Below are 12210 nucleotides of genomic sequence, written 5' to 3'. Positions count from 1 at the left end.
CCCTTTTGATAGAAGACTGACTCTTCACTTGTAAGTAATTATTTCTGCTGATTGATTAATATAATACAATATAACATGATCCTCCGTAAGGTGGATAAACTCTACAAGATTGAGTGTGCAACAGTTATTATTTGCATTCTGCAAGCAAACTAAGCAAAACCAACAAAAGTTTTGGGTTTGGGGTTTTTTGGGTTTTTTTTGTTTTTTTTTTGAAAATCCAAGCAGATGTACACACAGTTGCATTACGGAAATTTTCTTTTTCTTTATAGTTACAAATACACGTTGTCTAACATAAAACAGGTGCCTACTGGATAGTTCTGTATCTAAGAAATCTTTCTAGTGGCATCTAAGACCCTACAATCTTCAGTACCAAGAACTCACGCGAATCTTACTATAATAATCTCTACTAAAACCCTAGGATTCAGACCATATAAACTTCAATCTGACCATTAAAACACTGAAAACAAATGACTTAATCTTATTTACAGTTATAGGGTATTTCACATGCCTAAACAGATGACCAAAAGGTGTAGTCCATACTTACAGTTCTTAACACACCTGAATCAATTTCAGCAACAAAGAATGAACCTAAAATTGGTGCATACATATAGATATATTAAAGAAACAACCTTAAAGAATCTACGAGTTACTCCTAAGGTTTCACTGTTAAAGAACACACTGTATTCTCAACTTACTCTATATATTTGAGGGAGATTTTCTGAGTTTGCTTGGTCGTTACAGTTGCAATATACATTTGTAATGCAGCCAACCGCAGGGCAATGTCGTATTTCAGTTCTGGCCCAAATCTTTCCTGAACCACGTCGTTACAGCTCTGCCAAAGAACCAGTAGAGGGAGCATCAAGTTCAAAAATCTTGCACTAAAAATAAATTATAATCCTTTTTTTTTTTAAATTAACATTGCATGAAGAGTAACCCTGAACTCAGAAGGTGGACCATGATGAAAGTAGGACTGTTGCTCTCAGAGGTGTCAGATGCTCACCAGGGTATGGGCACTTCTGAAGAACACAGGGACTTCTGCCAAAGAGCAGAAGGCATGAACATTTTGATCTAAGCTCTCTTCATCCTTCCTGGGGAGAACTGTAATCCTCTTTCACAAAGAGTGTTGGGAGGGTATCAGTGTATCTGGACTCAGGATAGCAGGATTCTAACCGGTGAGATACCCAGAAGGACCACATCGCTTGTACATCAGTTTTCTCATCCATTTTACCGGAAGTTCCTTTTCAGACATAATTTCTGTCTAATATCACAGTACCAGAAATAAGTATTAGCAATTACTTCAGCTTCACTCTTTCCTAAAGCCAAATATATTTTGGAAAAATATCAAAGCATTACTATTTGGAGAGACTTATGAAGGAAGGGGACTTTGCAGATGATAAAGATTTGCACATTCCCCAAGTGGATTCATTGGCTTTATGCAGCAGAAATAAAAACCAGGATTTACTGCAGCCACGCTCTTCTATGTGAAGATATAAATCTCTATATATACTGAGTGCAACTATCTTCTTATTCTCCTTTACGCTAACAATGGCCATGCTTTCACTTACCTGAACATAGAGATATTCAAAAGCAACTGGATCTCTTCTTAAAAGATCAATGGGATCCTTTGGGACAAAGCTAATCCTGAAAAGACATCTCATCTTATGCGAGCTTGGCCTCTGGGTCACCTAGGACAGTGCAATAATCATATCAGAGCTTGGCAACCCTGGTCGTGCAACGTGATCTGTAGTCTTGAGCACTGTGACCCTGTTCCAGAACCATGTGGTAGCAAGAAAAATAATTCTATCCAACAAAGAGCTTGCCCCGGGCTCCTTATTAAGTTCTTCACATAAGAACATCATACATATAATCTTGTGGAAAGACTTTTAGACACATATAGGCATGACTGCCCAATACAACTCATCCTCAAAGCAACAGAATTCACTCATTCAAAACCAGAGTGAAAGGACAGAGAAAACAGACCTTAATGAAAACCATCCAAGTGAAATACAAACTGAGCTGTGCTTCAGCAGGACCAAAATACTCATAAATGAGAAGGGCTAGAAGGTTTTTGGGGAGAGGTCACATTTTATTTCTTAGGCTGACTGAGAACACAGGTGAAGTACAGCTTAGCAGATATTACTCTCACTTTCTCTTGCCTGTTTTAATCCACTAGACAATTTGCAAGAAATTGGGTCTTTGAATTTTCCTGGGTTGTTCTGGATTAAGAGACCTACCTCTAGACTTCCGACCAACACAAATCTCTCCCAATACATTAGAAAATGAAAAAGACCGCTTTGCTTGTTAGTCTGCAAAACTTTGTTAAGCATGTAACACCGTAATCTGAGTATATTCATGGGGGACCACCGCATAGCTAATGAATAATTGGATGAAAGGGTGACAATCCAATTACACCGTTGTAAGTCATGGTCAGCAGCAACATTATAATGGCAAATTAAAATATTGCTGATTTTACAGGAACTTCAAAGAAGAAACCCTGAGAATTAATGTAGTTTATGTAGTTTATTCAATTAGGCTAATGTAGTTAGAAAGTTAGTGTACTTTATAATCAACATCTTTAATTGATAAAACTGTACTGTTAAAAATCCCCAATGAAGTCTCTGTCTTGCCCTAACAATTTTCAAAATGTGTGTTTATCTCACATTGCCTCTGACCTCATTCCTAAGTATGTAGGCATAGTCTATATGTATAAATAAAAGCCCCGGATGGGATTTTCGAAAGCTCACTGTGTTGGTTTATTCTGATCCTTCTGATTTCAATAGGAATTTTACCAATTACTTCAAAGAGAGACCGCTAGGCCAGGAGAGCCAGTACTGAGTACTTCTGGACATTGTGCATTCACTGGGTAGCTTATATCCACAAGAAAAGAATGTTAACATGGCAAAGTCAAATGCTTAGAAGTTGGAAAACGCTAGAAAGACCATTAATTGGTAAATGAAGTTCCTCCATACCATTACACAGACTCTAGTTACATGGTCAAGGGAATTCTGGCATTTAAACTAAATATTTTTTCCCCATCTCATTTAAGAATCCATTTCTCTTTTTTTTGTAAATTTAGGTGAAATTTAAAAAATACTAATGTTCTCCTGAAACACAGAAATATCATGGAAAATTTCAGGGTAAACAGTTTGGCAAAATGATAAGCAGCTAAACTCAGGGTCCTCTGCTGGGAAATGTGAAGCAACTTCACCTCTAGTCACACCTCCCTCATCTAAGGAAGAAAGTCACACCAGCATTTTCTGGGTCACAATTCATCATCACTGTAGTGACATAATGTATCGCTGCGTAAACAAGCCAAACGGCTTCATCAGAAAGAGTATTATTTCCTGTCACCCAGACACAGATCTGTATAATCAGATAGGAACCAAAGATGAAAATAAGGTTTTTAATGGAATTTGGGCAGACTGTTGTTCTCAGAATTGTTACCATCAATTTTCCTGCTGTTGAGAACGTTTATTAGTTGGGCCACATACGATATGAAAAAAGCTTTGATAAATATTTTCTAGCTTTCAGTCCAATCCTTAATGAACTTTTTAATACTTTTTAATGGCCCAAAGAAGCAATGAAATACGATGCCTATATACTAGATGCCTGTTTTCTGTGAGAACTTGATTCTTACAACCACATCTAAATACTGCTGCTATTTGATAGACTGTATCAAACTATAAATCTTGCAGTTAACTCTTGAGTAATTAAAAAGATGGACAATTTACTGATTAATCAGTCTCATTAATATCTGTTTTCACATATCATTACACAAACCTGAGTTAGAGTCTCCTGTTCATGTAGCAAAAGGAGTTTCGTTCCAGATCCTTCAACCCTCTGCTCCAGCATCAAGGAAAAGTGTTCAATACACTTGATGGAAAGCTTTTCTTGGAGTGTTAAGATGACATCCTAATTAACAAAGGATTTATAAAATATTCTTAAATTCATGAAGCGCTTGGGACCCAGTTCTTCACTGCCACACACCCTGCATGTATGTAGCACAGGGTGGAAGCCCAGATGTTGAACAGTCGTGTTTAGTGTCTGTTCTGCATGAGTATACAGGACATCACACACGTTCACCCAGTGAAAAATCAGTGCCTTTATATTCGAACATCCCTGAGATGGTATCAGACATGGACATGAAAAATATATACATGGGACTGCTGTGAATGGACAACTTTCTGTGCAGTTTAACATGCAAATTATACTTGTGTGGCCCTTAGATTGTATCTCTCTGTCTCCCTGGAAATAAAACCTCTCCATCAGCAAAGGAGAGACGGTCTTGTTGCTCTTCTCTTCACTTACTTTTGGGGCAGGGCCACCCAGCAGTACAAACCAAATTTATATGTTCAACAAAAAAAATTAAATGAATGGCCTTTATTTGTTCTTATGGCAAGGGAGGGGTTTTGAAGTCCACTTCTTGATACTTGTGTTTAATGGACATTCTTGAGTTTTAAATGCTTCCAGAAAAGTCAACGATGGTGATACCTGTGCAGAACAATAGCTCTAAATTCAGGGACCATGTTAATTTGTAGTATAAACCCCATTTTTAGAAACTTTCAATTAGTTTTTTTCAACTGGATTATTGTCTAAGGGTAATCAATTTGAGAACAATTGTTTCTAAAATAACAGCTAAACAAACCTCCCCAGCAGAACAATAGCTCTAAATTCAGGGACCATGTTAAATTGTAGTATAAACCCCATTTTTAGAGACTTTCAATTAGTTTTTTTCACACTGGATTATGTCTAAGGGTAATCAATTTGAGAACAATTGTTTCTAAAATAACAGCTAAACAAACCTCCCCACAAAACCATTCAACCAATCCCTCCTTTACTTTCACATAACGCTTTGTAAATATATGCAGAGTATTAATATCATCTGGCAAGGCATCTTTTGCTTTAGTGAATGTAGTAGGAAAAAGAAATATATAATAACCCATCATTTTAAAATAGTTTCACGTTATGTTGGTGAAAAGATTAAAGCATTTCTATCCATCCAAAAGATTTTTTTTAGATATACGTAAGTATCCAGATGGATAGGACTTACTAAGGAGATCATGACAAATTGTAATCGAAGTGTTTTAACATAATTTAGGAAGATTAATTGATCAATTACAGTGTGTTTATGGAAAATCAACACCAAATTGGTGGAAGGATGAAAAACGTATGTAGGAGGATGGGGACAACTCTGTACAATGTAAAGAATATAAGACAGTATTAACGGATTGCAAGCAACCACTCTAGATAATGAAGGTTAATATTATACTATTCTGACTAATGGGGAATTTATTGCTTACACATTAAATCTACTTTTATTTATACTCCTAAACTACGCTCCAAGACAAGGGGCATAACAGTAACATGAAGAGACTAATATTAAATTTAAGTTTTTAAGAGGGGGTAAGAATGGCACTGTTTTCCGCTAGCTGTCTTGGACCTTTTAAAATATGATGCTAAGGCACATAGGCACTGAATTACTGAACCAAATTTTTTGCTAGCCTCTCCTCTGATAACTTAGCGTCAGCCCAGGTGCTGCCTCCCAGCCACAAGGAAAGCGAGGACTGCAGGTAAGGCACTGGTTGCACCCTCGTTGTTAAGTGGTGAGTTACTGGACCGCTAGGGGCGGGAAAAAACTGCATTTCCACAATGAGGAATACGCACACACACATGCAAGAATATGTAATATATAGCTGTGCAGGCTATGGAATATATAACTGCCTGAATTAGATGCAAAGGAAATTATTCCTACAAACGGTCAGAACGACTAAGGTCAAAGCAGGCTCACAACATCAATACAGCTAGGTCGCTGAGCCCACGTGGGTATCTTTGCAATGACTTCAGATTAGATAAATGGTCTTACAGTACATGACACACCCACGACAGAACTACTGAAAACTAATGTAATGTGATGGCCAAAGACTGGTCTTCAGAGGCAAAATCCTGGAACAGGTTGGTTGTTTTTATGCTAATAAAAGAAAGTACTGAAAAGTGGGCTCGTGGGCCTTAGAAGGGTAGGGAGACCTCACTATCTACATGAAGCATGTCTCCTAATTCTTCACCCAACCAAATTCTCAAATGGACTGAAGGAATTCAATATCCCATGGCTGTAGAGTGGAGGCTTGGATCCATTACCTGCACTCAATTTATGCCCAAGGTATATATATGAACTATAAACAGATGTTGCAGCCCATTTTCAAGTGTAACTTCAATTATTTGTTTTGCCTTCAGTCTGGAGTAAATTTCCTCTTGTTTACCCTAGTAAATCACTCTCCTTGCTGTTCTAACTGATTGAGCACACTGCTGAATCACAGTGAGCAGAAAAGCAGCCTTTCTGCAAATATGCATAGCTTTACAATCCCTTAAAGCCAGCAAAAGCTGGCAGTGCAGTTGAAAATCGCATCCTCGGCCTTCACTGATCATTCCCACCCATGCATCTCTCTTGCCTCAGTGTTGCAAGCATGCACGCTACCATGCGGTGAACTAGATTTGGTAACCAATCTGTGTTAAAACTAGCTCACCCAAACAAAATTGCTTGAGAGACTAGCAGCATGCCCAACAGTGCTAGTTGTGCTGCTTACTACGCTACTCCACGGCACTCACAGACAGACACCGATGACGCCTCTGGTTTAGGAACCTATGTGGAACAGTGTCACAGACACTCCCTAGCAGCCGCGGTTGTGTGCCAGGGCTTCACCTCCTTATTCTCTACGTGAAATGTGTTATGGAAAGCATAGAGGGCATTATACTGAGACGAGCAATTTATCACCAGCGTATCCCTACAATATCCCATCCCAAGTTCACTGGATGACAAGCTAGATGATATTCAATTAGCAACCAACATCTTAATCTTCTTAGCTCCTGACTTTTGCTGACAAATCATGCTAGTATTTGGCAGCATGTCAAAACGATAGGACCACACAATTTTAATTGCGCTCCAGGCACGTTAAAATGATCACTTCTACTTTTTTCTTCATTGACAATACAATATGTTTTTAGCAGCAGAAAAATGGACCAAAACCTCATTATTTCTGAACTATGAGTCCAGCCCCAACTGAACACACTAGTAATTTTGATCTTAAAGCATTCCAAGTAAATAATAATTACTGAAGGTCTTAAAAAGAGTTAACTGGCATTCTTGGCATTGAATACAAAGGTATATCTAGCCTACCTTTATTGAAGTGCTGCAGTCAAACCGGAAAGATTTGGTTTGTCCATTTTCAAGATACACCTTCAGAACATTTGGCATGAAAAGAAGTGAATTGTCCTTAACTGTTTCCTGCCAAGCAAATTAGTGAATCAGATTACAACATGTAACAAGGGAAATCTAAATGTTGTTCTATAAAGAAGGACATCATTCAGATGGAAAGGTAACAACCAAAAAGGAGTGTGTTGGCTCAAACTGAAAGCAGAATTAGCAATGCCCTGCAAGTGTCTAGCCATGCTCATTACAGCTGCACTCTATAGGTCTCTTTCCTGGAAAAATATAACTCTTCACATACATTTTATGTCTGTCTTGCAGTATTTTCGTTCCCTAAATACTCTCTCTCTGACAATAAATGCTACCTCTAAAGTTGAAACATTTTCAATAAAACAGAAACATAGATTACTGTTTCTCTGAATGTAGTGAACTATTTAGTGTCTTCAATCTACAGAACGGGAACTGCAGATTCATTAGTAAGAATTACAAACAAGATGTTTTACATTCTCTTTATAGCTGGGTATTAAATGCTAATATCTGTCATCATTTAAGAAGAGTAACAAATAATATTGCTACTTAATTGTGACGATTCATAACAAGGCTACTAAAATAAACAGGAAAAAGGAAGGGAAACAGCTTTTTTTTTGTTTTTAAAAAGCAGAAGTTGCTTTTGACAAAATGCAGTATCAATTTATGTTTGGAAGAGAGTTGGATAAAGACATCCGTGTGGAATGATGTTCTGGTAAATTATGAAAATGAGCCGGGAGTTCATGCTTAAGGAGGAGTTCAGTGCCTCTCAAAGGGAAGCTGACTTCACCTGAGGGCCGGAAACAACAAGTTCAAGTAGATAAAACAAATTTTAAAGAGGTCTGAAAGGTAATGTTAATCTGTTTTCCTGACATGCTACTTCTCTTGAGCTTATGGGTTTTCCTACTATGAAATTGCTCTGAAAAAAAACCAAGCAAGCATTATCAGAACTATAAAGACAGACATATATGTGCTATCACCACAAAATGCATTCACTAGCAATTTTAAGAAGGGATACATTTTTCACAACATTATGGGCCAAATGCACTTTAAAAACAGATCTTTTGAAAACTTCCGAAACAGAAAACCCCTTCCCTTTGCAAGCCTATCACCACTGTTCATACCATATAATTCCCTCACTTTCCAGCCTTGAGGCGTACCTTTGGATGAAACGCTCAGTCCTTCCTGAGGTTAAATAGTTGAATACTCACCGACACCTGGCCATTGATAATCACTTCTTCTGAGAAGCGCACTTTGACAGGATTGGACTTCAATCTTGCCTTTTTTGCAGCACTAATAAAAGCTGATTTAGGAGACTGGAAGGAAAAATGATGACAAGATATATCACACAATTTCAAGTGAAAACGTGTCTTTCCTTTTTCAGTTATTCGCCCTGTTTCTCACACACTGGGAACTCCATGCATACAGCAATACTTTGCACACCGTTCACTGAAGAATGGAAATACAGTCAAACCATAATGCTTCCCGAGATAATACATATGTACATACATATAAAGAATCACCAATGCATACTGCACATACTGAAAGTTATCCCACTGTCAGATTGGAGCAATGAGAAGGGCTCTTGGTGTACATACAAATTCCTTGTAGTGCTTCCACAATGACTGCTGTCAACCAAACTTGTTTGCATGAATGGACACTGACCAGTGACCAGCCAGTGACCTCTTCTTCAAACACTGAATGGAAAATTTCTGCATATTCTATCATCCACTAGATACAGATACACATACAACCTTTGCCAAAAAAGTGTCTGAGAGCTCTCTGAGTGCAATGGCATCTCACCATATTAGTCCACTTCAAAGCACAGGTTAGAACCACCAAAAGGCACCTGCAGGCCAGCAGGCTTCCCCTGAACGTACACCCTACACAATCCCTGTGCAAGGCTTGCCTTCAATAGATCAGACACTTTGTGGGACTTCATGGATTAGAAGTCTAGAAACTTTCCTAATTTTCTTCTGGGACCTAATTGACTTTTACCTGCTGCATTATTCAATGGATTCGCCTGTGATCAAGTGTTCAGCCCTTTGAAAAAGGTTCTCTCCATTTGAGGAGTTTGACTAACAACCTCTTTTTAGTAACAAATTAAATATTCACAGTCAACAGGATTTCCATTTTCAGCAGCAGAAACAAGGTAGTTTTATTCTCAGGTCAGTTACAAACACAGTGCTTCTGGCATGGCCTGACTCCGTAACCATGATAACGGGCAACAGGAAATTCTGGCTTTGGCTGAAAATCACTGGGCTCCTTCGGGCCAGGTTTTGGTCCGTTTGTTTCAGTAAAATGTGAATTAAGATTTTCAGAATCTTATTCTAACTCCTGAGAAGCGGCCTTACTAGTTTTGGATACTGAAAAGACTAAGTCATGTTGGTTTGCCTGTGAGAAATTAGTGCAGGCATCAGTGATGATGATCCTGGATAACTTCCTATTATCAATGAGGCATGACAGCAGTCCTTGTAAACACAGGAAGTCTTGTCATCATCACTCAAATTTTGACTCAACTAACAATCTGCAGGAGTGATGGAGTAGTCCAAGGCCACATGCTCTTGTCGTCTCTGATCTCTGCTGAAAACTGCTTGAAATGTTATTTTCTTGTGATGCAGAAGACTTGTTTCTAGTAACTAGCAGGAAGAAGTCTCTAGCTCATTTCTGTATGCCACTGATTTATTATCAGATCGAAAACGTGGTAACTATTACCATAGGCTCAGTATCAACCAGTGAACAAGGAATGAAAGATGCCACATTCTCCCAGGAAATATCAGAGCCATCCGATAATTCCTGGAGCACAAAATAGAACCAAGAAATAAAAATGAATGCTGCTTCACTTTTACAGGTCGTTCTTTCTTACCTCTTCTCTAGCAGCTATGACCATACATCTTTTTAATCAGTAACAGTAAATGACAGAAAATTCAACCCCACGATCAAACCAAGCTCAGCTTCCAAAGCCAGTGCTGAAAAATGCAGAAGGTCCCCCAGAAGATTTGAAACAACCACCAAAAAAGAAAAAGAAAAAAAGTTAAAAGAAAAAAAAAGTTAATGTCTCAGGGCAGGGGACCCAAAACAGTTCTTCAGCAGGAAGGGACAACATGAAAACGCTGAAAAAGCATGCTTACATATTGTACTCTAGAGAGGAATTCCTAGAAAGACACAGTATACAATAATACCATGATTAATATAATAATTCTACACATGCCTTTTCTAATTTCCCTCCTCCACGTAGTCCCTTTCTGCAGTGTGTAAGGGGGACAGTCTATATGGCAACCAAGTAATGGACTGCAATCTGTTGATTCCCACTGCCACGGGGCAGCGCAGCTATAGGAGTAGGCTACTGGCTCTCCCTTGTAAGGGCAAGGGGAAAAGAGTGGCTTTCACTTACTCTTCTTGCTGGAAGAGGCTTTTTACTGTTGTTTGCTCTTATTGCAGATGAATCACCAGTCTGGCCTCTCTTTACAGGCAGACTGCCAAATTTTCTTCTGGATTCTGGCAATGTTATCCATACAGCAAATCTGGCAAACTGCTATGTGGCTCTGTTGCTCTCTACAAGGTCTCTGTTTTCCTCTCTACAACCTCAAAAGTCACTTGCGGGGGGCATAAACACTTAAATTACGCTATTGCAAAAATGTGATAGGGGAGTCCAAGACAACTGAAAGATTTGAACATAGGCGAGTTCTCAAGAACCCCTCTGGGACATGGGGTTTAACGTATATATTGCACAGCCAGGGAAGCCCACCATGGTCAGCCATAAAACGTGGGGCTTCCCTCCCTTCCCAGTTCTGCTGTGGCAATGTGGTCAGGACTCTGGCCCCTTGCCAGATGCTCTGGGTGAGCCTGGAAGCAGACTGCTTTCTAAAAAGCTTCAAACTATAAACCAGGGGTGTAAGAAAAGCCAGAACGGCTGTGCCAGGTATTTGGGGGAACGTTCTCTGCTGGTTAAAGGTTTGAGTAACAGCACAGCTTTTGCATTTAATTGCACAATCTCATTGTTTCTACCTCTGCATCAACTTGGCACTTGACATTTTCTCTTTGAGAAAGGAACGGTTTCAAAAGAGTGCGGCAAATACCTAGGAAAACAGTTGGGCTTGATTGTCGAAATTTGCTTGTCTAACAAAGCATCAGCAAGATGATGTGCTGCTCTATTCTATTTTAATGTTTTCAGGTTTGTAGGTGAAGAATGCTATCAATTAATGATTCTCAGAGTTTGTTTCTGATATTCCATCTTTTAGCCAAATGGAAGCCATTATCCTCAGTTAATGACCTTAAGCAGGAGGTGTTTACACTAATGCAGAACATTTATCACTGCAAGTAAAGTATTTGCATTGTCACAGATAAAACCAGCTTAATTAGAGTGACCTTTGCAAAATGAAGGGACACATTTTAACAAGGAGTCAAAACGCTTCCAAAACCCACAAACTTCACACTGTGTGACCTAAGCACTGCTCCCTGTTAAAAGCTCAAATTTATCAGGAATTTAAATAATTTTTACTTGTTTATGCAGAATTCAGTAAAAATTCAGCTGATCATTTCAACACTACCCGGAGAAACTGCTAACAAGAGAAATGAAGCATTGCATAGAGATTTGCTTGGAGGAAACGACAGTGAAGACTGAGATCCTCCATTGAACCCTACTTACTAGGGACTGCAATCAATGGGCATCCCATCAGCAGGGTCAAAACATGAGAGATTACTATAACAAGAGGAGGCTTTCTGGAAAATGTTATTTTTTCTCATTTTCTGGACTTTTCAAAATTAGATCCTATTTTTGTCAGTGGCATTATAGCAGGCCATTTTCGGATAGCTCTTAGAAACAATACCCTTCATTTTGAGGGAAACTGTTTTTCGATGAAAGTAAGAATGTCTAGTACTTTGTCCGCTTTTGCAGGTAAACTGTAATTTGGAGGAGATTCCAAGTGAAATGGTGTTTATTTGCTCAAAAGCCCCTTTGAGTGCTCTTGCCAGTAAAGGTG

At 38.8% G+C, this 12210-nt stretch overlaps 1 protein-coding gene across 1 annotated transcript in view; it reads right to left on the bottom strand.

Annotated features, from left to right (window-relative positions):
• Positions 1–12210, bottom strand: part of FRMPD4 (FERM and PDZ domain containing 4) — a 115243-nt gene that overhangs the window by 13457 nt on the left and 89576 nt on the right. The window contains exons 5-9 of the mRNA XM_009278525.1: positions 8440–8544; positions 7172–7279; positions 3781–3912; positions 1566–1685; positions 696–832 (exon numbers count right to left, since the gene is read on the bottom strand). Of these exons, the coding sequence (XP_009276800.1) occupies positions 696–832; positions 1566–1685; positions 3781–3912; positions 7172–7279; positions 8440–8544 (602 nt within the window). The remainder of the gene's footprint in view (positions 1–695; positions 833–1565; positions 1686–3780; positions 3913–7171; positions 7280–8439; positions 8545–12210) is intronic.

The sequence above is a fragment of the Aptenodytes forsteri genome, unplaced genomic scaffold (assembly GCF_000699145.1).
Source record: "Aptenodytes forsteri isolate BGI_AS27 unplaced genomic scaffold, ASM69914v1 Scaffold434, whole genome shotgun sequence".
In the NCBI taxonomy this organism is placed as follows: Eukaryota; Metazoa; Chordata; class Aves; order Sphenisciformes; family Spheniscidae; genus Aptenodytes; species Aptenodytes forsteri.
The sequence above is the reverse complement of the archived record's forward strand: the minus strand, read 5'-3'. Positions and strand labels throughout refer to the sequence as shown.